The 27,211-nt window shown below is 46.8% G+C and overlaps 1 protein-coding gene and 1 long non-coding RNA gene across 8 annotated transcripts in view; one reads left to right on the top strand and one right to left on the bottom strand.

Annotated features, from left to right (window-relative positions):
- The window catches only part of ARHGAP32 (Rho GTPase activating protein 32), a 204,860-nt gene extending 186,673 nt beyond the window's left edge, over positions 1-18,187 (top strand). For all 7 annotated transcript variants that reach the window (XM_083714264.1, XM_083714267.1, XM_083714265.1 and 4 more), the window contains 8 exons: positions 1,333-1,440; positions 2,938-3,083; positions 4,590-4,791; positions 6,676-6,821; positions 7,446-7,520; positions 7,877-8,755; positions 9,468-10,498; positions 11,348-18,187. In XM_083714264.1, the coding sequence (XP_083570390.1) occupies positions 1,333-1,440; positions 2,938-3,083; positions 4,590-4,791; positions 6,676-6,821; positions 7,446-7,520; positions 7,877-8,755; positions 9,468-10,498; positions 11,348-13,594 (4,834 nt within the window). In that variant the 3' untranslated portion in view covers positions 13,595-18,187. The remainder of the gene's footprint in view (positions 1-1,332; positions 1,441-2,937; positions 3,084-4,589; positions 4,792-6,675; positions 6,822-7,445; positions 7,521-7,876; positions 8,756-9,467; positions 10,499-11,347) is intronic.
- Positions 18,188-24,380: 6,193 nt separating this feature from the next.
- LOC310832723 lies at positions 24,381-26,344 on the bottom strand. Its single transcript, XR_014558366.1, has 2 exons — positions 25,968-26,344; positions 24,381-24,679 (listed from the first exon to the last, which is right to left on the bottom strand). It is a non-coding gene; the product is annotated as an uncharacterized lncRNA (long non-coding RNA).
- Positions 26,345-27,211: the final 867 nt, after the last annotated feature.

Below are 27,211 nucleotides of genomic sequence, written 5' to 3' on the forward strand. Positions count from 1 at the left end.
GTTGGGAAGTCTGCAAAACCTTTCAAGGCTTTCTCTGACGAGGCTTACAGCACTTGGCTGCTTTTAGCATCTGTGGGCATGCAGGATCTGTGGCGGCGGCGGAGATACAGTAACTTGGAGAAGGCACCAGGCCATTTCTGTGTTCCATACAAGAAGCTGGTTCCTCCTTTGCTATACAATGTACACGTCTTAACGCGAACAGGAGAAGATTCAAGTTTTCCCTAGGGTGTCTGTGGTTTTCTTGGCAGGTCTTGGCATGCTGAAACCCCCTTAGAATGAACTGAGGATAGTTGTTGCTGTGGCTCATTACAGGCCGCTGGCCTCCTTGCTCTGCCCCTAATAACCTCATAGACCAAGATAGCACAGAATTACCCTCCACCACTACTCATAGCATTGTATTTTATAGGAAACCTATAATCAGTAACATGCCTAAGTTCCCCCCTTGCAGGGCCAGGTTTTGGCCTCCGTTAACTTAATTAATGTAACAGGCCAGGTTTGAGCCTTCAGTATATGTGCTGTATATGTGGTGTACTCGTTTTATTCTGAAGTCGGATCATCAAGACACCCTGTGGCTGTGTGTGGTTGTATCCCTGGACCCTCTACCACATTATTCTTCAACAGACTATAGACCTTCAAATTCCCAGTTAAACATTTCTGTTAATTATGATCCAAACACAGAAGAACCTGGTTGTCAGTATTCCTTTCTCACCACTTTAGCTGGATGAATATTGCAAACGCTCCCTCTAGTGGCCACCAGAGAATGATGATGCTTCAGTAAAATTTCCCTGAAGCTTGGTCGATGGGATAAATTAACAACCTTTCTGCCACAATGCAGTGAGGTGCAGAGCAGATGAGCATGGCTTCGGGGAAATGGTCTCACCAGTAATACTGGGACCTCTGGCAGGCCTAATAAGGCTTGTGGGTCAATGGACCTTTCAGAATATTGGGCCTTGTTCAGGACACATTTTTATAGCACTTCAGTTTGCTGCTAAACAAATCCATATCAATGCCATTCTTTTTTTCTGTTTTGCAAAGTGTAGGACAATATACAGTGGTACCTCAGGTTAAGTACTTAATTCGTTCCGGAGGTCCGTTCTTAACCTGAAACTGTTCTTAACCTGAAGCACCACTTTAGCTAATGGGGCCTCCTGCTGCTGCCGCTCCGCCGAAACACAATTTCTGTTCTCATCCTGAAGCAAAGTTCTTAACCTAAGGTACTATTTCTGGGTTAGCGGAGTCTGTAACCTGAAGCGTATGTAACCGGAGGTACCACTGTACTAACTTGTGTGATATTCTTGCTTTCACCACTAACAGCTCTCCTTCATTTTCCAGGACTCTGGAGTTCCTAATGAGGCATTTGGCTCACCTCGCTGATTACTGTGCCATCACCAACATGCACACAAAGAACCTAGCGATTGTCTGGGCACCAAATCTGCTGAGGTACCTTTTTTTATTTGATTGAAGATGAGATATCTTAGCCAGGATAGTCTTATGTCTTGTTTACACTCAGCATCCAGGACCTGCCGAGCTGAACGATGGTGGTGGAGGGGGCTTTGGTCCTCTTGATTTTGATGGAACCTTGCATGTTCAACATTGGACCTTTTTGTACACATGAAGCAAAGCAGTGGGTGAAGAAGAATCTGGAATCCTCATACACAGAGATGTGCCTGGGACTCTGGGGAACACGGCTAAGCTGGACAGGGAGACATGTGCCCTCAGCCCAGTTAGATGCATTGTGCAGGAAATGTTAGGTGATTGGAGAGAAGAGAAAATTGCTGGCGCAACCCAGGAAACTGAGGGGGCAAAGAGAGAATGACTTCCCACACTACTCCTTGTTCCCCTGAGGAGGAGGAACAAGAGTTTGGCAGCAAAGCTGCCTCCTAGCCAGTGAACATGTCAGCTGGCCCTCCAGTCAGTTGGGCAGCAAATCAGATTCACTTGCGTCCTGTAAGGCAGGGCTGAAAAGGATTATTTTTTTAAGCTCATTGAATGCTCTAACCTGTGAGCAACATCAATAAAAGGTACTTGCCTGTGTTTACCTTGCAAGACTTGGATTTCCCTCTTGGTTTGCACTGTCTTGAGGGATGGCTTGCCAGCCTCCATTACAATACGTATTGCTGAGAGCTGGTTCAGCATGTAGGCTCAGGCATGCAGCTTACACCTTTTAAAATATATATGGAAGCAAGCCCTCCTCAGGTGAACTATGCAGCCCTCCTTTTTCAAGGGGCAGATTGTGCAAGTGGGGAACACTGTATTCATGTAGGAATTTACATAGATTCATAGACTCATAGAGTTGGAAGGGACCCTGAGGATCATTTAGTCCAACCCCCTGCAATGCAAGAATATGCAGTTGTCCTATATAGGGATCAAACCTGCAACCATGGCATTATCAGCACCACACTCTAATGAACTAAGCTTTTAATACATACATCACCATCTTACATATCATCAACAAGCAGTAGGAGAGGATGTTCAAGCCAGAGGCCCTAGGTTCTGCAGCAATGTGTGCACAGTGCGGCTGCTTTTTAGACTTTTACAGTTTGTCTTTCCATCATTGGAAATACCCCCTTTTTCCAGTCTTTTATTGCAAGGATAAGTTTGCTTCCCTGTTAGTAGCTGAAGAATTCATGAGTCCATTAGCATCTTTCCATTCTCACCTAGACAAATATCTTTCCCCACCTGCAGTGCTTAAAGTTTTTTGCAGAGCAGTTTGGGCACTGTATGAACATTGCTAATTAGAGCAAAGGAGTTCAGAAAGAACCAGGACAGCAGTTTCAAAGAAAGTAGCCTTCTTTGTGAATGGGAGTCACCAAACAATGTTTGTCCTTGCGCAAGAAGGAGAGAAGCCTGTTGTGTTGTACATCAAGTTATTCTGCTGATCCAGAGTTCCCCCTGCTTGGTTGTTGCTAACATCTCATCTCTCATGTTTTTCCTTAGATCAAAGCAGATAGAATCTGCTTGCTTCAGTGGAACGGCTGCTTTTATGGAGGTGCGAATTCAGTCAGTGGTTGTGGAATTCATTCTCAATCATGTGGATGTCCTTTTTAGCTCCAAACTAAGCTCTGTGATTCGAGAAAGTGCAGGTATGTTTCCCCAGGGAAGAGACAGCAGGTTAAAATTCAAAGAGTTCCAAAACTTGCAAAATATGTATAGAGCGGCATCAAAGTGTGTCATTTTCATACTTCACTGCCTAAATGAAGAAATGCAGGCTTTTTGTTGTCTCTTATTATCCCTCCCTACACTGCGGGCTAATGATGCTTAACAAATTTATAAAATGGAAGCATAGGAAGGTGACCCCTGTTAACTGTCATGATCCATGCTGATCATAGCACTTTAAATTCTAAAAGCTTTCATGACAAATTTTTGTTTCACATGACGTATACTCTTCTGATTTTACATGCTCTCTGGGGTATTGTGTCTAGTTTTGGTTCCCTTGGCAAAGGCTGGAATACAGGCAGAGAATAATAACTTTAAGATAACCAGTAATTAATAGCAGGTTGCATTATTACACAGGAGTTGAAAGGGTGGCAACTAAGGAGGTACAGAAGAAAGCAGGCCAGGGCAAGGCAAGGAGTAGGGAAAACTGCACAACATGGCAATGCTTCTAGCAACTGGCTCCAACCACAGCCTGATGCAGCCTGGCCTCCCAACTGCAGGTGTCTGAATTTGTTCTACACTTGAGAAGTGTTGCTGCTTACAAGCCCTTTGCTTAAGAGTCATGCAGCAACATTGGGCTTTCAGGTTTGAGTCAGCCATGGGTTCTTCTGTCTGCAACCCAACCCAAGGATTATTTGAGAGCATCCCCTGGAGGTGGCGTCAGTGCTTGCTTCAGGGAGCTCTGTCTACTCACCTAAGTTGTCAATCATTGGAAGGTCTGGGTCGCCATCAAAGGATTCATTGGCTGAGGTTGCGCCTGGGCCCAGCATGACTCCTGCACAGACTTTCCTAACTCATCTCTAGCAGGTCCTGCTTTCAGTTATACAACCTCCAAGAAATCTCTCATCTGGAAAACAAAGTAGTCGGCATGCTCGTTAGTCTTGAAAATGGACTGTGGAAATTCATATAATTGTCCTGATTATTGTACTGGCTTAGGTTTAATTTGTAGATAAAACTTGCACACATAGGTTTGCTGTGTGATGTGACAAGGAGCATTCAACGCCCATTAGGCAGTTTGCATTTGGGTGGCATGTAGGCTGACAGAATGTGTTTGAAGCAAATGGAGAACTTCAAACGTCCAGTTTGCTATGGCTTTAAAAGAAAGTGTCAGTCCAGTCTTATTCCTACTGAAGCATCATCTAAAGGGCAGGGAAAATAACATTATAAAATCAACTGATCAACTCAAAATCAACTCAAACCAAACTTATTTTCATTCTACAAGCAAGTTTCCTAATGCAACTGTGGTCCTGCATTCATCTTGTTTTCGTGCTTTCAAAGTACCAAACAGTAATATGATTCTGTTTTGGCGTGGATGTAGGGATCAAAGTGCTGCACTGTACAAACCTCTCTCCTGAACTGCTGCACAGGTTTGTCGTTGCTTCTTCCCCTGGTGTCTTATCTTCATCTGCCTTTGTTTTGCATTTTTCTGGCAGGTCACAGTTCCTTGTCAAGGCCGAAATCCCTGCTGGTGTCTTCGCCCTCCACAAAACTGCTTACCTTGGAGGAAGCACAAGCAAGAACTCAGGCCCAGATAAACTCCCCAATCGTGGCAGACAGCAAGTACATTGAAGTGGGTGAAGGACCTGCTGCTCTGCAGGGGAAATTCCACACAATCATAGACTTCCCATCTGAAAGGTAGAGGCAGTTTTCTTTAGAAGACATGTGTCCATCGTTACTGCTTTAAAGTTACAGGACTGACTTGCCTAGGGGAATTGTTGCAGCTGACTGTATGGCTGCTGGGCATTGCCTTTCTAATGATCACTTTCAAATAATCAATAGCAGAGTTTGCTGGGGGTGGGGGTGGGCAGTTGCCTTATACTTGGTCAATCTCCAGGGTCTTTGCTGGCTGTTTTGTTGAAAGATTCATAAGTATGTCAGTTTTAGACAGTTTGTGATTGCTGTTTGTTTGTTTGTTTGTTTGTTTGCTTATGCCACTCAGTGAGTATATTTTATATTCTGTAACTTTTTTTATTCAATTAGCGGTTGGTGGTCCATTGATAAATTAGATGTTGATTTTTCCTAAATATTGGCAAGCTTTCCAGACCTCTTCCCGCATTGGAGGTTGCAGAACATTCTTTTGACAGGACGATGCCTCCCCCTGAACTTGATTGGCAGGGTCTTCAGAGCCTATTCTCTCCCTGGGGGTGTAGTCATCCCACCTTCAGAGCTACCCTGCCTATGGCTGTGTTTGGTTGGGTAGTTTCTTCTCTGGTGAAAATTCTTGTTGTGGAGCCTTTTTCAGCCCCCCCCCCCCCCCGTTTCCAATTTCCTTTTTTTTCTGAGCTAATTTGAGAATCCATCACTGCTTTTACCATCAACATAAGCCCACATAACCCACAAACCCCCCTTCCTATTGTTTTACTACTTTGCCAGTCAGTGATAATGGGACCTGCAGTGGTGGGTGCCTGAAAAGAGAAGAGGGGAAGGATTTTCTCCCTTCCCATCTCCCTAATGTCCTACATAACAGTTTGTTAGCACAAAGCCCGTGTGTGTGTGTGTGTGTGTGTGTGTGTGTGTGTGTGTGTCAGAGAGAGAGAGAGAGAGAGTTCTTGAGAGTCCCTTGGGATTCAGGAGCAAACATTGTTAATCAGCTTGTGCAACACCACCACTGCTCCCATTGCTTGCCTGGTACACTTACTAGGGGGTCTGTGGGGGGGGTCTGTTCATAAGCATGGGGGGGGGCTTTAAAAGCTTGCCTCTCTTTGAAGTCCTTAAATTAATCTCTTGCATGAATTTTGCCAGCACTTGAAGCTCTAATCTTGATGGGTCACACATCTACTGGGGGTTGGTTTGCTCCTCTGTTGTAAATAAGAGGGCACCAAACGTGGAATGGGCAGCTACCAAAAAAGAAAAAAGCTGACACTTTCTCCCTCCCTTTCTAGCAATATCTTTGGCATTGTGTGACATCCCTGGGGTGTGGATCTAACCGTTGCCTTTGTGTCCTGCTTGTGGGCTTCTTTCAATGGACGTCTGGGTGGCCATTGTGAAAACAGACTGCTGGACTAGATAGGCTTTTGCTCTGATCCAGCAGAACAGCTCTTACTTACTTTCAGTATTTTTATACCATATTTCTGAAAAAGGCCATGGTTGTTTATAACAGATCAAGGTGAGGGGGGTGGAATCCCAACAGTGAGACAGGATAGGGTCTTCTCAGTAGTGGCGCCTTTGCTGTGGTTGTCCAAAGACCTGAGCCTAAGAGCAGGAAGGGGTAAGGGAAGCAGATCCTTCTGTCAACCTGCCCTTCACCTGACATTTTTGCATTGGGTGCTGTCAGCACTGAGTTGCTCAAGTTGGATCACAGATACAGTTTGGTATTCTTTACTATCTCCCTACCTTTATATGCCTCTATCTATCTATCTATTGGCTTTTTATGCTTGCCTTTATTTTGTAAGGGATGTGCAGCAAAGTTACTACCGTAGATGATTTTCTTCTTCTTTTTGCAGCCAGGTATGCTTTGCCACAATTAGAGATTTCTCACAATCTGTTAAGTGCAAATTCCTTCTTGCTGTCTCACTTCAGAAAGAGACCACCCAGTAAGATGAAGAAATCTCCTGTTGGCAGCTGGCGCTCCTTTTTCAACCTGGGGAAGTCGTCTTCTCTTTCCAAACGGAAGCTGCAGCGCAACCCAAGTGAGCCCTCCGAAATGAAGGCAATAGCCCTCGCAGGTATGCGGACCTCTTAGCCAGGGCAGTAGAGATTCTAAGCCAGAAACGATTGCAGCATTGACTTTGACTTCATGTGGAATGCAGGGAAGTCAATCAAAGAGCAGCTACACTTGTAGTTTTAATCTTGAACAGTTTGAAAGCTGTTCAGTACTGTGATTCAGATCACCTCGATGTTCTAAGGCAGGGGTCAGCAACCTTTTTCAGCAATGGGCCAGTCCACCATCCCTCAGACTATGTGGTGGGCCAGACTATATTTTTTTTGGGGGGGGGGAATGAACGAATTCCTATGCCCCACAAATAACCCAGAGATGCATTTGAAATAAAAGCACACATTTTACTCATGTAAAAACACCAGGCAGGCCCCACAAATAACCCAGAGATCCATTTTTTTTTAAAAAAGGACACATTCTACTCATGTAAAAACACGCTGATTCCTGGACCATCTGTGGGCCGGATTGAGAAGGCGATTGGGCTGGATCCGGGCCCCAGGCCTTAGGTTGCCTACCCCTGTTCTAAGGACTTTTAAAATAAAAAGTGTCCCCTCTTATGGAAGAAAAACAAATATCTGTGTCTGAGAATATGTTCCCATTTATTAAATGCATAAAAATGTTTTTTGTTATCCAGGAGGGCGAGGAGACAGTGGGACCCTGCGTTCAGCTAAGAGTGAAGAGTCCCTCTCGTCTTTACATGCTATAGATGGTAAGATGGAAAAAGGTCTTTGGTCTGATTCACCTTTGTGATGGGGGAGGGAAGTTGCTTGTATACATTCCTTAATGAGCCAAATCAGCCTGACTGATTTTAGCAGCAATTCCAAGGAATTGCTGTACCATCAGAAAACCAGCCCAGAAAATTTCACAGCAGTTCTAGAAAGACTAACTAGGATATAGTTTGGGGTGTGGCAAAGGAAGAAATGATCCTGACTCCAAACACATGAGACCAAACTTTTGAGCACAATCTTTATTCTGGTTACAGAGAAGTGGAAGAAAATAGAACATTGCTTGTAGTTTATATACCTGATGACTATATTAATGGGAATCTGCTCTCTTCTTTGCTAGGTGAATCTAAACTGTTTAGACCCCGAAGACCAAGGTCTAGCAGTGATGCGTTGTCTGCTTCCTTTAATGGGGAGCTCCTGGGAAACATGAACCGCTGCAATTCCTATGATAACGTGCCGCATGACCACGAGAGTGACGGGGATGAGGGGCATATCCACGTCCCAGCCCTCATCTCTCCAAGGTCAGCAGAAGACGTTGACCTGAGCCCACCTGAGATCGGTGTGGCTAGCCTGGATTTTGATCCCATGTCTTTTCAGTGCAGCCCTCCCAAGGCAGAGTCTGAGTGTCTCGACAGCAGCACCTCCCTGTTGGAGTCAGTGGACTTTAATAAAGATAAGCAAAACACCTTTAAGAAGGAACTAGACTCGGGCAGCCAGTCGCACACCCCTGGCAGCGCCACCAGCTCAGAACCAGTTTCCCCCTACCAGGAGAAGACCATGAGTCCTTTCTTCACTCTGGACTTGAGCCCAACAGAAGAGAAACTGTCCAAACCCATAACTTTCTCAGAAAATGTCGCCCATGCCTTCTCCCCCAAGATGGGGCGGAAGCCATTCAAGTCTCCGCCACTGAGTTTGTTGGAGCCAATCTCATTCGCCATGCCCAGCCACATGCCGGATGTTGTCATCGGAGGGGGAGCAGGGAGTGCAGGTCCTCCAGACTGGGCCAAAGGGATTTCTGGCACCAGTGAAGCCACAAGCAGGTCCCCACCCCACCTGGTGGTGTCCCCCTTGAAGGCCACTGAGGGGAGAGCTAACGAAGGATGCCAGCTGGAGTTCCAGAGTCAAGGAGATGCTAAGAAGCCGGAGCTTCTAGAAGAGGTGGAGCAACCCCTGAACAGCAGCCAGAGTAAGCCTGTACCTTCTGCACAGACACAGCCAGGTACAGTGTGCTTTCCTCCATTCTTTCTTTAAATTCACAAGCAACCAGCTCTCTCGCTTCTCTGCGTGCCTTTAAAAAGAGAGGGGGGAAAACAATCTGGTAATAGAAATCCAGAGTGCGTGTCTTCCAGAGCATGTGGAGGTTGCTCGGGTCCTAATAGGAAGCTTTGAAGGAACCCAAAGCTTCTCTGCGGCCTCCTTGCATCGCAAAAAAAAATATGCTTGAATATTTTATATATCCCTATATCTTTCCACTCTTTCATAACGTGAAATGATCTCTTGCAGTCCTTGCAAATCAATATGCCACCTGATAAACTCTTTTATTTTTAATTTTTTAAAAATAATAAATAATAAATAAATAAATCTGGCTACACTTGAAGAAGGGACCTTTTTTTGGCCAAAAGTAACCTGAAATTAAATTGTACACAAGATCCCATCAAAAGGTTCTGACCTTTTCTTTCTGCATTATCTGCTGCCTAGCTCTCTAGGAATGCAACAGGAAACTTTAGACAATCTCTTGCGCTTTTCACGCCGAACTGCTGTCCTGTTTGCATGTATGACAGAAGATGCACTTTGTCACGCCAAGGAGTTGCCACTGTGAAATGTTGGAAGAATCTATTTTTTTATAATGGTCTATAGGAATTTCTCGCTCTCCTTACAGGATAAAGTAAATCATTCTCTTCTTTTTGTTTTTCTACTCTTCCTCCCACTAGGAGCAGTTGCCCTCGACTCCCCCCAGGATCCTGTTCCAGTCAATTCTGTCTCTGTTGTCCCTCCTCCTCCTCCTCCGAAAAACGCTGCACGCATTCTAGCCTTAGCCCTGGCAGAGTCTGCCCAACAAGCCTCTGCTCAGTCCCAGAAGAAGCCAGATGTTCATTCTGACTGTGCCGGTGCGGCAGAGACTGAAAGCGGAGGAACTGTAGAAATGTTCCATCCGTGTTCTGGCATCACTCCAGAAAAGCTCCACCTCTATGCTGCTTTGCCAGAGAACCAGCTCACTTTTCAGGCAGCTGCACTTGGAGAGCACCACAGAAGTGGGTTACCTGTAGACCAGGCACCTCAAATCAGTGGCATGCCTGAGGGCAGCAATCACTTACATGGCACACCTGGAAATCGGGACCATCCCCTCCTCCCTCCTGAAGTGTCTGGAGATGTTCACAGTGGCACTAACATGAGCTGGGACCACACCCACTTCCATCCTTGTATGTTGGGAGACAACCACCACCTTGCTCATTCTGTTACGCCTGAGGACCAGAAACACCCTCCTCCTCCTCCCCCTCCACCTCATCATCATCATCCCTGCGCAAGAGGAGCAGTTCAATCAGAACCACCTACAGCAGAGATACCCATGGAGAACCCTCATCTCCACACTTGCCTCCCTTTGGACAAGACCCAAATTCATGCCAGCAAGCTCCACTTTCCTGTCTGCACAGCAGACAAAGCCCAGTTCCCTCCTGTCACTGCTGGGGAGAAAGCAGCTGCAACCGTCCTGGCATACATGATGATAAAGAACCAGACGGCAGCAACAGAAATGGATCCTGGAGTAGTCAGCCCGAATACTGCTCCTCAGCTGACTACAGTCACCACCACCAGCAGCAACACATGGGGAGAAGCACCGCTCATGGCTGCTCAGCACGCTCTGGCTGGCAGCCAGCAAGCTCCAGTGCACAGACCAGGGGACCACCAGCCAGCTGTGGGCCAAGCCCCAGCTGCAGCTACAAAAGCTTCCAGTGGCTTCAGTCAGGTAAATAATCCACAGGTTCCTCTTCCACCCTCTCTGCCCAGCCTGGAAGTCTTAGGAGAATAGATTATGCCCATCGTGATTAATGGGGAAAACCTTAGGCAAAATCGCTAATCCTCAGCCTTCACCACTGTTTACCTGTCTCTGCTGGCTTTTAAGTTTGCTTTCTTCTCCTCAAAGACAGAAAATGGTTGGATTTGTTCAGCAGGGTGAGATGAGGTTAATAACTTTTTGCCAGTTGCCAGTGAAGTTCCTAGACATAGCAAAACTTTGACAAAGAGGTTTTGGGGAAAGTCAGCCATAGAGAACGTCAGCTTTCAGTCGGTTGATGCTTGGGGTTGTCATAAGAAAGGAAGCAGACATGTAGCAGCCAAGCTCAGCAGCAGGTGGTGGTCTTTCTTTGCCTGCTAGTTGTAATTACTTACAGAGGGGTGGAAGGAATTTTTTTCCTTCCATAGACAACAACTGGTGTCTTTGGATTCTGATGTGCTTTGAGATAGAGCTTTTCCAGTCTCTAGCTGGTTTCATTTCCTTTGCCATGGTAGTGGTGCAATCCTGTTGAAAGGCAGCAAAGAATGTGCAAGCTCTACTTAAGATCCAGATATGAACTCTTGCTGTGCTTGGGGAGCAGAGAATACTGCACCGGCCAGCCAAGGAGTCATTGGCCCATATTGCCGGGCTTGTGAAGGAGACCTTGTACCCACTCCCATGAGCCCAGTAAGGAGCAGGGTCAGTGAAGTTGTTCCATTCCAGCTAAAGAAACCAGTTCAGCTTGTCACCATAGTCTGTCTCTGTCCTGCTCAAGAGTGTGCTGAGGTCACAACTAATGCTTGCTGTTCTTTCTCACACCAGGTACGAGGAGAGGGACCACCTGAGAAGCTGCCCGAGCCTAGAACAGCTGAGCCAGCCCCCATTTTCGTCACCGAGGGCAGTGCCACGATCCAGTGCACTTCCGCCACCCCTCATGTCACGCTTCACCCAGGCCACTTGGAAAAGCCTCGAGAGAATGCCAGGGCCCCCCCACTGCAGCTGAGGTCTGAATCAGTCCCAGCTCAGCCCTCCTATGGATTTACACCTCCGGTGCCACCCGTGAGGACGATGGAGAGTAAAATTGCAGCAGCCATGCATTCAAACAACGTGGACCCCATGAATGCTGCCAGTTACCACTCCTTTGTGGCTGCACCCACACTGCCGCCACCTGTGGAGGAAGCTCCGCCCCCACCTCCCCCTCCGAAACACACCTCTCTTCAGTCTGCCTATTTCTCCCACTCCAAGCCAGAGAGCTCCCCCGAGCCCCCCGTGTCGGAGAACTACGTGCATCACAAGCCGACATCCACCCACCAGTACAGGGCTGAAAGCATCCCTCCCCACCTCTACCACAGCAAGTCTGAGCAGCACCCTGGCTACCCGTCACTGTCGGAGACCCCCACCTCCATGGGCCCCAGGTACAACACCTACGCCACTCAAGGGAAGAGTGCGTCCGTCCATCACGCCAAGCCTCGCAGCCGAGTGGAGTACTTGTCCTCCATGAGCCCCACCATGAGGAGCACGAGTTATGTGGAGGAAACGCCCCCCTACCCCTCCATCCGTAGAGTGCACTCGCTCCACGTCTCTGCTCCCTCTGCCATCCGGTCAGTCCCCATCTCCCGCACCGAGGTGCCTCCTGACGACGAGCCCTTGTATTGCCCAAGGCCCCTCTACCAATATAAGCCATATCAGCCCCACACAGATTACCATGTCACTCAGCTGCAGCCTTACTTTGAGAATGGGCGGGTTCATTACCGGTACAGCCCCTATTCAAGCTCCTCCGGCCCCTCCTGCTACTCGGCGGCCGACGGTGGGTTTTATGACCTGGACCCTTACGGCACGATGAGGCTGAGGCCGCTGCACCCACTCCCGGGCAGAGACTTTGCGTCCTACTCCCGACTGCAGACCAAGAGTTTGTATCGCTGTCCTGGCCTGCCTCCCTACCCCCGGGGAGGCCTTGCTGGACACCTGGCGGGCAAGGAGCACAGTTTCATTAGCAGGGATGTGCCACCTGCGCCTGACGCCAAACCCATGTACGTCTCCTGGGACTTGGAGGACATGGAGAAGTACCGGATGCAGTCCATTCGCCGAGAGAGCCGCGCACGCCAGAAAGTGAAAGGGCCTGTCATGTCCCAGTATGACAACGTCGCCCCTCTGCTGCAGGACGAGCTGAGGACTGTGGACGTCGTTCACCTGCGCAGCAAATCCGATCCTGGGAAAACTGGACTCCTCACGGTTGCTGATGGAAAGGAAGGGAAGTATCCAGGCAAAGTAGTGCCCCCTGAAGGGGAGGAGCGCTATTATGTGCCACATCCGGAACCGGACGTGGACAGAGCCCATTACCACGGAACCTATGGGAATGGGCAGTCTGAGAAAGCGTCACTCCCTCAAAAGCAAAGCAGCCTCAGGAGCAGGAAACCGCATGAGGCGGGTTGCAATTCGTCTGAGCACAGGATGCACCTGCCCCATGAAGCCAGCCACAGGCAGCCACTGGAGTCTAAAAACGGGCCCCCTTATGCTGACTACCGACCAAAGGGCCACCAGGAACCACCAGAATCCACCGGGTACCAGCACTCCGGTGGGAAGTACGCCCCAGCCAGCCACGATGCCTTGAGACTGAACCACAAAGAGGTGAAGCTGGCAGAGGACAGGCCTGATATGGAGAGACATCGGGCCAGGCCGCCTGCCGCTGCTGAGAAACACCCCCGGGACTGCTTTAAAGAGGGCGAGCACTACGGACAGTCCGCAGCACCACCCCCTAAGCCGGAACGGAGCCACAGCCTCCGACTCCAGCACCCCGAGAGCATAGAGCGGGACGCTGCCCTCATCTACCCGTACCAAACCCTTGGCAAGCGCCAAAGCACTATGACGGTGGTGTCCCAGTACGATAACTTGGATGACTACCATACCATGCCTCAGCACCAAAGAGGGGGTTACGCTGCAGGAGGGGGCTTGGTCCCTCCCTTGGCTCATCCGCATAGTAGGACTTACGCCACAGCCTTGGGCCAGGGAGCATTCCTGCCCACAGAGCTCTGCCTGCAGAGGCCCGAGACTGAGATCCATGCAGAGTGAGCTCCGGGGCAGAAGGTATAGAGTGTAAGCAGCCTCTGCTGGACAGTGGACTGGTTTATTTTTTCAGTGATACACACACACAAAGTACCCCATCGAAGCAACTCCCTCTCCATTAGCGCCCCCTCAGCTCCCTCCCCTCCAGCCCCCATGCTGCTTACTGTTTTTATATCGTAAATGTATAGTTTTATCTCACATGGTCTAAAAAGTAGGTTGCAGCAGTCTTGCAGGCTTTTGTTAACCTCGAAGACAAAAATCAGTCTCCAGGCAGAGCAGAAACAGAGATTGAGATTCAGGGGTCATGCTGTAAATGGTTCTCACTTTCCTTAGATTTTGAACAGTGGCAATTTCCCATAGCTTTGACACTTTGCTTCAGAGCCCTGTGCATGATGTATGTATTGATAGGATGATGCAGACATTTCTTCTCCAGGTAAAGTTCCCTTGTATGTGATCACTAAAGAGAGATTTATTGAATGGCAAGATTTAGTAAATATTTTAATTTGGTTCTTTTAGGCTTAATTCACCAAACTCTGGGAAAAGACTATTTCGCATTATTTCTTCCCTTCTGCAATCCCAGATTTTATTTTATTTTTTAAGCAATGGTACCTTTCTGCTAAAATGTTCTTCCAGTGCTTCTTAGACCCAACCTAATAAGAAATATGTCTATTGATAGCAGTAAGATGTGACCCTACTGGTAGCTGGGAAAGAAGTGTTGCCCAGGTAAATTCTTTTTTCTTAAAAGGTAAAAAAACACAAAATGAACTACTTCATCAAATATTGAGAAATCCAGGGTGGGGGTCTGGGGAGAGAGAAACTCAGCATTGATACTGTTGTAAATGGTGCTTTGGTTTGATAAGCGAGAGCTGCATTTCTTAGCTTCTTACAGCAAGTGTGTTTCCTATAGCAGACCCTTTCTGCTGGGTGAGTCTAACTGAAATGGTGAAGTGGCAGAAGAGTTGGGCTCTGGCCCACCGCCCAGGAATTTCAACAAGGCAGGCTTGCGAGAGATAAGCTGTTTAACCTCCCTGCTACATATCATTCCATCATCAGTTAACAGAGTAAATCTGTAGTTCTGCCTGGCGGTTCCCTGATCATTGCTGGTTCTCTATGAGTCGTGACAAGGGCCTGGGCATGTAAGTGTGGATTTAGTGACCAAGTCCTCCACCATGTGCACCTCCCTCATCATGTCAGTAAGGCAAACCACTCTGTGAATTTAGACTGCTGATTCTCCCCAGGCTGCCGTTGATGCATCAGTGCATTGTTATCTCCCATGTTTTGTTTTGTTTTTTAAAAAAGATCCCCGTGGAAGCAAGATGGCGTATTAGTTTGCTTTTCTAGTGAAGTTATATAAATATGCAGTGCTTTTTAAACATGTTGTCCTTGCTGGAACAGGAACCAATAGATGCCTCAGGATTCCCACTTCACCTTGTAAGAGTCAGAGCAATGAAGGCTCTTGCCATGCAGCCACCATGGAAACACGTGACATTTCAGTAGGCAAGACGCGGTGGGTTTTGCTTGGTTTTTACGAACTTGAAATGAGATGCAGAATGTCCAGAGCCCAGCCCAAGGTGGAGTGTGTTTTCTTGGTCTTGAACGACAAAACTCTGTAGCAGGGCTGAAGTCTACAAGAGGTATCCAGCTGGGGCATCTCTCTGCCCTAGGCACTTTCCACTAGCACCAGAAGAAAGGAATTGGATCAAACCACCTTGGAACTGATGTTTTTGTCCAACAGCATTCCATCTTTAAAATGATAAGAGAAATGTTTTACAGGGCACAAAGCACTTCTCAAGGACAACTTGCCATTTTGTTCTTTGCATTTCCCAACTTTGTCTGGGGTTGTTACAATAAGAATAGCTCGTCTCTCTTGGTTTTGATTATTTTCATGATTTGGTAATTCTTATTTTAGGGGCATTGCTCCTGACTGTGTTAAATATAAATTTAGTGGCCAGAAAACTCACTGTGAACCAGGTTTACCTCAGCCTCCACCCCCTGCCCTGGTAAGGAAGTTCAACATTTTTTGTTTTGCAGTTGAAAGGAGAAATCTCAGTCTCTAAATAGGACCATTCCAGTTTGGCAGTTGTATGGAGCAAGCTTGCTTTGCTTTCTACAAGCGATCAAATTAGCTGTCCTCCTTCGTGCAGACTAGCAGAAGAAGCCTTGCCGTGGCCTGCACAGACTTCCCCCGAGGTCCATTTGATTTTGGCATCCAGCCATGTAAAGTTCTTCAGCCTCTTGCAGTGGCTGTGTTGCTCTCTATTGAGGTTCTGTCCAGAGTTCCAGCAGGCACATCCCATTATGTTGAGAATATTTTGAGGTTCAGGTAGCGAGGGCTACAGGACAAGCCTCTGTCTTCATGAAAGCCTTAATTTTCCTTGTATCCTCTCCATACATCAGCCTTACATTATCTGCCCTCCAGGTAAGATCAGGACCAAGCCAACTTCCTGTAAATCATAATACATTGTGGAAGCCCTAAGCAAACACTGAAATTTCCCTCAGCTCACAAATCTCATCCCCCTGTAGAGATAAAGTGCCCACACAGGTCAGATTTTGAATTCTACCACTTTCTGTAATTCCGATAACAGTGCTCAAACAGCATACTTGAGTCCCCTTAGCCAGACCATTTTGTCAGAGCAGTTTCAAAATCATGGCATTGAATTTTATCATCCCTCGCTTAATCCACTTCACTTGGCTCTGTTTGTGTCTAATCACCAACATGACTTGGAGGCTGTTGGTCCAGAAAGTGTTGTGCAGTGGTGTGGCAGTACAGCTTTGAGTGTAAAAGGAAGCGATTAAATTCGGAACTGTTTCCTAAGCTTGAAGGAGCAGTGACAATCGCCCTCTTTCCCTGTGCATTTTTGCCACTCGAGTAGCTGGTACCTTTAAAAAACAAAACAAAACCCTCTTCCCCTCACCTAAGAAAGCCATAAAATTAACTATGCAGTCCTTCTCATGTGCTGTGGTTAATTTTGGGACTCTCTAACCATTAGAGAAAAGTCTCTTGCCCCATTCCATGTTTCTGTGTGTTTGAACCCAACCACAGCTCTGCTCTCACCACAGAGGGAATAGCAAGCGGGAAGGAAGTGGTCAGGTAACCTCTCATACCAGTGGAAGAGTAGAGGAATGCCTGCAAGGGAAGACAGGCTAAATGAGGAATGCAACTTAAATCAGCCATAAATTCCAGCCCTTTGTCACCTGTAGCAATCTGACCTTTGGCCTCACCTGGCAAGTTCTTGCTCCTTTTCGTCACTCACTGCCTTTACCTTAATTGCCATTTGCTGAAATTTCAGCGGAGCTTGCTTTTTTCCACCGTTGGATATCCAGATTTGAATTTCCCTCGCAGTTAGGGTGCATGCGTCTTAACTCCTGAGTTTCCCTGTCTGTTCAGAGGGGAATCAGGTCCTGCTCATGATAGGCACCTTGAGAAGATCTAGCAGGTACTTCTCACCTTCCTCCTCCTTCCTTAACCCTGCTTACTCCCCAGTCTGTACCTGTTTCCTTCTGCTCCTCTGTAAAGTTCTTCCTCTTGCTGTCCTCGCTTCTGCGTCTACTGTACCCCCCACCCCCAGTGTCCCACCTCACACAGCTCCACTCTTGGCCCAGACATCTTCTTGTCCTGTCCAGCCAGGTAGTTGTGCAGAGGCAGCAGCTGCCAGCCACACTCCCCTCAAAATCAGGTTAACATTTTATGCAGAGGACAGTGAAAACATTGTGCCTATGTCTTTGCAGACAAAACCGGGGCGGGGGCTTATTCCTCAGAGGGGTGGGGGGTGGGTCTCATCAAGAATTGCACATCCGTGGCAGAAATTGCCACACAAAGCCAAAACCCACTTTGAACTCTGATCCCTTTCGGAAGAGCAAGTTTTGGGCCCTTGCATACTCTCCCCCCATCCCACCCCTAGTTCACCTCCTTAGGTATGTTGATGACAAAGTGTTGACTGACTGCAGTGTGACATTATATGTCGGGGAACAGAGTGGTAGGTTCTGGGTTTCTGTTTTCCTTTCTAAAGGTGGCTTCGGCATGACATTTTCTCCAGACCCTTGTGCTACGGAAACTGAGGCGATGGGCATGGAAGAGTTTAACATGTGCTCAGTAACTTCAGTGTCTTCAGTAAGTTTTCTAGTGCGTAGTTCCAGTGCAAAACGAACAAGAAATGGTTGTTGTGCCGTTTATTTTCCTGCTGTGGAAAACTTGAGTCATTTTTGAGCCACATGAGAGAACCATCCCAGAGAAGTCTTGGGTGATCTCCAAGTGTTCTCTTCTCTTTAATTTATATCGTGTCTTATTTTTTATTCTCTCTTCTTCTTTTTACACTTTTGTGTGTGAAAACTGGTGTAAAATGTATATGCCGATGAACTCATGCTCTTTCATGTAAATATTTTGTGGCACTCCCACCCATTCCTTGTAAATACTTAGATTCTCATTTTCTCCACACTGTTAAGGGGCGGGTGTGCTCGGTTTATTTTTATTTTTTAATTTGTACTGTAATGCTATGATCAAGAGTTGAGGTGTCTTGTGCTATTAAAACAAACAAACCTAACAGTCCCACAAAAGTCAGATGTACAACTCAACAATTAATGAAGCCAGGTTAAAACCTACTTGGTGGTGTCTGTGTGTTTGTCACTCCATTGCTGCGGATGGGGGTCAGTTGCTGGGACCTGCAGTTCGAGTGGCCCTCAGAAGTCCGTGAAAGATAATGAAGGTATCCTGCAAAGCTACTGCTGGTAGATGGTTGAGTCGCCTCGATGTGTACCTGTAGCCTCAGTGACCTTAGAAAAGAGCCTTCAGTGCTAGGGAAGCTGCTCCTTCCAGAGCAGGTTGCACTCTGTCTTCCTGCCAGAGTAGAGAGGCCCTGTTTATGGGGGGGGGGGTGTACTTTGCCCAGACCACCACTCCCTAGCAGGTAACTTCATCCTCCAAGGCAACCACTGCTTGCTTTAGGCTTCTCCTATGCATCCTTCCTCCTGGCCATGATAGCCTCTGATGCTCAGAAGCCTTCAGGAGGAGCCTTAAAGGTTTGTGGCCTTTTATCAGCCCAACCCTTACCTGCCTGCATCCTGTCCTGGCTGGTTTCTGGTGTGGCTACTTGTGAGCAAGCAGCCAGTCTGGCTTGCTCGGAAATGCGTAACTCTGAAACGTCCATATTTTTCCTCTCCGCCTTAGCAAGAATTTTCACGCTGAGAAGCTGCTGATCATGTGCAGTGTGTTTTTATTCCTGCTCAAGTAAGTTTGACCTTCAAGGGGGTTCTTTAATAGAAGAGCATTAAATAATCCCATCAATCCTTGTTTTCATCCAGGAAGGCTTTAAAAATAGCACTACTTCCCAGTGTGCAGCAGGTGGCTCTGGCAATGAAGCACTCTTGGGTGGGAGGTACGTCTTGGGAGCAAACAGCCAAATCCTCACTGGGCAATGACTGGCTTACGATGTACAGTATTCACACTTGTCCCTTTTCCTTCTGCAAAGATCACAAAGTGGCCACCCCTGGAAAGAGCACGAGCCTCCCCTCCAATCCTCACATGGTCCCATCTGGTTTACAATTCCAAGAGCCCAGGGATATACTCTGGGTAACAATTTAATTCAGCACACACTGAAAATATCAATGCAAGTGGCAATCGATCTATATAGCTATCAATGAATCTGGTGGTTTGCAAGGTGAAAGACAGCAGGTTGCCACCTTGAAAAGCTTACAATCCAGAATTCAGTGCTTTGGAGACTACAGACAAGGGTAGAGAAACTAAGGGCAGAATTTGCACAAGCATGCATGCATTTTTGTTGTAAAAAGAAACCCAAGTGAAACAAGCGAGGGGGTTTATGTTGCCTTGTCCTTCAACCCTTCATTTGATTTGATGCAGAGAACCATTTTGCCCAGAACTCTTTCTTGTGGCCACCTCCCTAATGTTTGCACCCTTTCTCTGTATAATGTCCCAATGCGCACTGCATTGCTGATCTAGGGAATTTCATATGAAGATAATTGCGTGTCTCTAGAAAGGGAAACACTGGATGCAGAGGCAAGTCAGTTTGCCTCTAGCTGTTGGTATTCTATTGTTTCCCACTCTGTCACACTGGGCCATTCAAATGGGCCATGAAATGCATTGGATGGTATCCAAATAAGTCATGTTCCAATTGAAATCAATGGACCCAAGTCATGACCATCTTAAGACTTAATAGGTTTACTCCAAGGGTGATTTAGATAGTGAGCACTAGCTTCTGGGACATCAAATTCACCATCGCCTTTGGCTTCCTGCCAAACTACAGTATATTTCATAAGGATTTCATAGAATTGTAGAGTTAGAAAGGAACCACAAGGGTCATCTAGTGCAGGAATCTTTCACCCAATGTTGGTCTTAAATCCAGGAGCCTGAGATTAATAGTCTCATGCTCTCTGTGCATTAGCAACCGGTTATTTTCTTTGGGTAACTGTCTAAAAGAGGATTTGATGGGGAAAGCACTTGGTAGGCTGCAAGTGGACTGTATGGAAACCTGATGCCCTTGCTTGACACAATATTAGTGATAGCCATAGGAAGCAAATCCTGGAAGAGAAGATCACTTCTAGCATGCAAACTACAGAAGGAGAAAAAAACATTGCAGCTTTACCCATAATGTCCACTGGAGGGTGCAGTTACTCTTAAAAGCTTTGGAGATGCATTATTTTGAGTGCTTAAGGCCCCCAGCCACTCATTACTCTGCAGAATTCGTTACAATTTTAAGTGTGTTTTAACCCGTTCTCTAACTCCCCCTTTTTTGCTCTCTGCTTTGTAGTGAGCCGTCTTCTTTCTGTTGGCACTGCAGGTCTTCACTTTCACTGTTATCCCCCCCTTGTCACTCTCCCAACTCTCTGTATCACTGAAGGTATATGGAGCCATCGCCCCTGCTTTCTCGGTTTCTCTCCTGAAATGTGTCTCTGCAATCTCATTTCTCAGTTCCTCCTCTCTCCTGGTTTACCCCCTTTGTGCACTCTTTTCTGCTCCAGCGTATATAGAGAGAAGAGAGAGAGGGGGCGTGTTCTTTGAACCCCAATCTCACTGCAGTCAGCTTGACCAAAAAAAAGAAAAAGAAAACAGGAACAGTGTGGGCATTCTTCCTACCTCTGCATTCACATTTGAATGATTTCGGTGGGTTTTAGATATTTCAACAATAGATGTGGGAAACTGCTGCAAATATTGAATATTATGGACTTCCCCCAGAAAGGTGGAAATACATAGGAAAGGGATGTGAAACAGCCCATCTCTGTGCATAGTTGTTTCAAACACCTTTGCCCTGCCTTCACTTTGGAAAGCACACCTTAATTTAACAGTTTTAAAATGCAAATTACATAAATATTACAATGGGGTGTATGGCAACACTGAGAGCAATGGATTAAACCCAATCTGTGACCAAGAAGCCACATTAACATGGAAGATTTTGACCAGCTTCCAGAATATCATTAAAGGGGGCAACAGTTCCCTCTGTGTTTGCACCAAAGATCATTCACAAGGGCAGGCTGTCCCCAAGAATCTGCTGGAACACAACAATGAGAAGGGACCTTCGTAGCCTTAAGAAGTTCATCTCCCAAACGGTGATAGCTGTGAAGTGTTGCTTATAGTTACATAGACAGTTTCAAATGCATCTGTGAGCAAGGAATCACTACTAATATTTGCATTTGTTTCTTTCCATTGGGACATAAGCCATGTTTAGAGCTGCTCATGAAAACCCACAAGGAATTGTCTGCATGAAGCCTTCTGTGCCCCCAGGTTGCTCTTCCACTAGAGTCATCTCTGTCCTATTTTCAGCACATTCAGTACAACTGGGCTGGGCAGACTTAAGGCTTGCAGGATCTACTTGGTGGTGGTTCCTTTAGAACAGGCATAGGCAAACTTGGCCCTCCAAATGTTTTGGGACTACAATTCCCATCATCCCTGACCACTGGTCCTGTTAGCTAGGGATCATGGGAGTTGTAGTCCCAAAACATTTGGAGGGCCGAGTTTGCCTATGCCTGCTTTAGAACTCCAAAATACTCTTTAACTAGAGTCTGGTGCAAAATGGTGGCAGGAGAGGGGGCAGGGTAGCTTCTTAGAAGTCAGGGCACATCTAAGCACATGCTCAGCCCAGTACTTTCTTCCAGTACTGGACCTGAACCTGCAGCCCTGGCACACAAAAACCCACTCCTGGTTCCTGCACACAAGCAAGCTGTTTGGTATTTGCTATTTTAGAAACAATTGGGAGGGAAATCCGTGCTGATTTACTGCAAATTACTTTGATATATACTCATAGACGACTCCTGCCCAGTGCCCACTTCTAAAGTACAGCATCTTAAAAAGAAATGCCCCTAAGCAATGCTGTTAACCTTGTACCTTCATAGCCACGCAACACACCTCTCTATAGGTGCCTCCAGACTCAGTATTTTGTGGGAGGGATTCAAGCATCTAACACTAGGTTTGTGCCATTAAAGTGCTCCGTTGCCCTAGCAGAATAAAGAAACTTTGTTTTGTTTGTTTTGTTTTTTTAAAAAGAACTGACTTCTTGCTGTTTGGAAGGTGATGAGAGGTGAATGAATGATAAATGAGATGACGTGTAAACACCCTGCAAGCAAAAATCAGGACAGATGCCCGTTGTTCTGTAACCTCCCATTATTGTCCTATGACATACACCCCAAACAAATTGGAGCAAATGTTCAACAAAAAGCGGACATAATCTAACCACAGCACAAGCTTTGTGCAGCAAACCAGGATGAATGCTGCATAAATGGCATTTGGAGGAGCCCTAAGATATGATAACAAACTCAACCTTGAGGAAGGGTGGGAGAGGAGAAAGGAATGGTGCAGAGTTTGGTACGGAAGACAGGACAGGGAAAAGGGTGGAGACAAGACACATGGTGGCTGGGCCTCTCAAAAGGTGCCAGCTGAACAGAAGCAGCTCCTATCCAATACACAGAATGGCAGCGTTAATACTTGGTGCATCTCAACTGTTCAGAGTGTTCCACACACAATAATCTCATTAATCTGCACCATCTGGGCTGGGGGGTGTGATGGAGGGAACTTCAGCCTCTGCCAAAAGCACAGCGATCACATGATCCAAGGTCATTTCCCAAGATGCAGAAGCTTCTGTCGCAAAAGGGGCTGGCAGCCCCATTCATCTCAGAGTGCTGCTGTCTGCTCGCCTGATTAGTTGCTAATGCGAAGGGCAATCTTAGCAGTGTAGGGTCCTGCGTCTTTTACCTGGAGTTTGTCAAAACCACGTCCTGGATTGATGATGTATAGGATCAGTTTGCAAGGGAGTCAATTTCTGAGGACTGGGTCAGCAAACCATTTCAAGTCGCTGAGAAGGATGGTGTCACTCGCCAGGCGAGATGATGAAAGGTGCTGTCAGGATGCAGACGTGTCCTTGCTATTAATAAGCATCTCGGCTGAGGTGGTTGGAGATGATGAGTGTAACATCACAGTTTACAAAGAGGCGTTGGGTGTCTGAGCGATAGGAGCAGCTTCTTTGTCACATGGAGATGGCTATCTTCCTCCAAAGCAGTTCTACAACTTGGCCACAAGGGGTCAGGCTCCAAGGTACAAACTAGACACAGTTCAGATATTCAAAATAAAAAATTATTTGTTTCATCTACTCCCTTCTCTTTCCTGGCTGCTTCTAACTTATTTTAAGTGAGAGGTTCTTGTAATGGATTCCTGTATTATATCCAGTTTGGCCCAATCCTATGCAAGTTTATTTTGAAGTATGAACCATGGTTTAGGATTTGCTTGCAGCCTTAACTGGGACACGCCATATGTATGTTTTAGCTTAATACAACTGCCCCACCTCAGATCTGTGAACTAGGGTGGGCTAGAGGCTGTGACCCTATGCACACTTAATAGGAAGGGAACCCTTTCGATGCCATGCCATATACTTCCAAGTATTACTGTACTGAGTTGTTATTTTTAAATTACATTTGTATCCTGCTCTTCCTCCAAGGAGTTCAAGGTGATGTACCATAGTTCTCCTCTGCATTTAATCCCCACAACAACCCTGTGAGGTAGATTAGGCTGAGAGGCAGGGACTGGTCCAAGGTACCCCAAGTGGGGATTTGAACCCTGGTCACCCAGGTCTTTGTTTGACACTTTAACTGCTACACCACACATGCATAGAATTGTTCTGTAAATGAATTATGAAGAGGGTTCTCAAGGATGAACTTTTTAGGAATAAGCTGTGAGTTGTCTGCTGGGGGTGGGGGGAGGCCATTGAAAAATCCCCAATGTGACCACGAAACTGCTGCAAAGTGTTGATCTCCATGCCCTCCTTTACTCCAAAGGATGGAGTCTGGAAGCTGAATTTAGTCATTGTGACCAGCAGCCATTAACAATCTCCTCCTCCATGAATTTTCATCCCCTTTTAAGGCCACTTAAGCAGGCAGATCCAGTGGCGTAGCGTGGGGGGTGCAGGGGGGCCGGGCGCAACATCTGGGGGTTAGGGTTAGGGGGCACAAATCCACGGGTTAGGGGGGTGCAAATTACTTGCCTTGCCCCGGGTGCTGACAACCCATGCTACGCCACTGGGCAGATCACCACTCCCATCTTCAGGTAGCGAATCCTTGAATTGTGCGTTGGGTGGGAAAACATGCTGAATCTCCTGCAAATCTATTTCACCAGATGGTCCCAAGATTAGTATTGTGAGAAAGTGAGAAAAACCTACAGTGGTGCCTCGCAAGACGAAATTAATTCGTTCCGCGAGTTTTTTCGTCTAGCGAATTTTTCGTCTTGCGAAGCACGGTTTCCCATAGGAATGCATTGAAAATCAATTAATGCGTCAAAAAAAGTCCAAACAAAGCCAAATTTGGTACAACAAGAGTTTATTAACTGCTCTTTAAAGTCACACATACTGTAAAGAGCAGTTCAAAAATTGAAGGAAAAATAAATTAAGTTTATAAACATGACAGAAAAACATTTAAAAATCAACAAAGTGTACAGTACATTTTCTAAGACTCTGGGGGACCACTCGAAGAAGGCTCCTCTTCCACTCTTTGCTTCTTGCTCAAGAACCTGTCCATAGTCTGCTGCTTCATCCGCCTTTTCAGCACCTCCCTGAAAGGCGACATGACCGTCGTATCATAACTGTTCCCAAGGTCATGTGCCTTGTGCTTGTCAGGGTGGTGCTGGTCTGCAAAAGTCTGCACCTCCTTCCACTTCTGGCAAATGTCCCTCAGTTTTTCGGAGGACAGCCGTTCCTCAGTTGCTTCCTCCTCTTCCAGCGAGGCCCACTCCTGCGCAGCCTCTGCCTGCAGTTTGACCAGCTCCTGGGTGGTCAGCTCATGGTTGTGCTCCTCCACCAGCTCGCTGATGTCCTTCTCTGTGACCTCCAGTCCCATGGTCCTCCCCAAGGCAACAATGTCCTGCACCACTGTTGACTCTGGTGCATCAGAGTCACTTGGTGCCACACAGTCCGGCCACAGGCTGCGCCAAGCGCAATTCAAATTTATCTGGCTGATCCCGTTCCAGGCCGTGGTGATCATCTTCAAGCAGGTGACGATGTCGAAGTGGTCCTTCCAGAATTCCCGCAGGGTGATGGTGGTGCAGTCAGTCACCTCGAAGCATCGCCTGAAAAGCTCCTTGGTGTACAGTTTTTTGAAATTGGCGATGACCTGCTGACCCATCGGCTGGAGCAGTGGCGTGGTGTTAGGCGGCAGGAACATGATGCTGATGAAGCTGAACTCCTCCAACAAGTCCACCTCAAGGCCTTTAGGATGAGCAGGAGCATTGTCCATCAGAAGCAAAGCCTTCAGCGGCAGGTCGCTGTCCAGCAGGTACTGTTTGACAGCAGGGCCAAAAGCAAGATTGACCCAGGCCACAAACAGCACACGTGTGACCCAAGCCTTGCTGTTGGATCGCCACATGACACTCAGCTGCTCCTTGTCGATCTTGTGTCTCTTGAAGGCCCGTGGGTTCTCCGAGTGGTACACCAGCAGGGGCTTGATCTTCAGGTCGCCGCTTGTGTTGGCACAGAAGAGCAGGGTCAGACGGTCCTTCATGGGCTTGTGGCCAGGCAACTTGGCCTCCTCCTGAGTGATGAAAGTCCTTTTGGGCATCCTCTTCCAAAACAGCCCGGTCTCGTCACAATTGAAGACCTGCTGTGGAACGTAGCCCTCCGTCTTCACAACCTCCAGGAACTCGACTGCAAAGTCTTCAGCCGCAGGAACATCAGAACTGGCAGCCTCTCCGTGCCTGACCACGCTGTGGATTCCGGATCTTGTCTTGAACCGGTCAAACCAACCTCTGCTTGCCTTGAAGACTTCTGGCTCGCCTGAGGTTCCTGGCTGATCCTGGACGAGGTCTGCGTGCAAGGCCTTGGCCTTCTCGCAAATGACGGCCTCAGTCACTGTGTCCCCTGCATGCTACTTCTCTTCTAACCAGATGAGCAGCAACTTCTAGACCTCCTCCAGAACAGCTGGCCGGTTCTTCATGATCCTGGTGACTCCCTTGGCCGCATCAGTCGCCATGATCTTCTCCCTCATCTTCAGGATGGTCCCGATGGTCGATGGATTTCTGCCGTACTCCCTAGCGAGGTCCGTCACACGCATTCCGCCGTCGTGCTTCCGGATGATCTCCTTCTTCATTTCCAGCGTCACCTTCTCCTTCTTCCTCTTGCCGGCCTCTGCAGCAGCAGTCTTCTTGGGTCCCATGGCAGCACAGTTCCTTTGTAAACTCAGAAAAAAAAAAAAAAAATCAGTGATGTGCTTCAAATCCAAAAAATTCAAAAGCACACAGCCACCCACCACACAGAAATTAAAACCCAGAACCAAGTCCTTTTTTTAAAAAAAAACATTTTTTTATTGCTTTTTTAAAAGTACAGGAATACAGAAAAAAGAATAAAGAGTGGTTATAAGAAAGAGAGATATAAATAACAAATTTCCATATTCTTTTTCCATCTAACCTATAGGACTTCCCCACATCCTCCGAACCCTGCGTTCTCTGTCTTATAAAGCATCAGCAATTTGTTAACTTATTTCAAAACTTATTGTAACTTCCATTTTATCATGTTCCCTATTTTCAATTTTACTGTCGCTCAATTCTTATATATTTTATATTAAACACAATAAAGTTATTTCATTATTTTACCTCTGAATTCTTGTGTCTTAATTTTCATTCCAATAACTTACATTTGCTGAAGCTAGAATTTCCTGAAAGGTGCATTTTTTTTAACATTCATACAACTTATAGTGTTTTTTCAAATAGTCCTTAAACTTTTCCCAATCCTCCTCAGTTGTTTCTTCTCCCGCGTCTCGGATTCTGCCAGTCATTTCAGCCAGTTCCATATAGTCCATCAACTGCGATTGCCATTCCTCCAGCGTGGGTAAATCTTGTGTCTTCCAGTATTTTGCAATCAGGATCCTTGCTGCTGTGGTAGCATACATAAAAAAGGTTCTGTCCTTCTTAAGCACTCTCTGGTCCACCATGCCCAGAAGGAAGGCCTCTGGTTTTTTAGGTAAGGTAAATCTCAATACCTTTTTTAGTTCATTATGGATCATTTCCCAGAAGGCCTTCACTTTCGGGCAGGTCCACCAGAGATGAAAGAATGTCCCTTCCGCCTCTCCACATTTCCAACATTTGTTGTCAGACAGATGATATATCTTGGCTAACTTGACTGGGGTCATGTACCACCGGTATAC

This window comes from Podarcis gaigeae (genome assembly GCF_964106915.1).
Source record: "Podarcis gaigeae genome assembly, chromosome: 15".
Lineage (NCBI taxonomy): Eukaryota > Metazoa > Chordata > Lepidosauria > Squamata > Lacertidae > Podarcis > Podarcis gaigeae.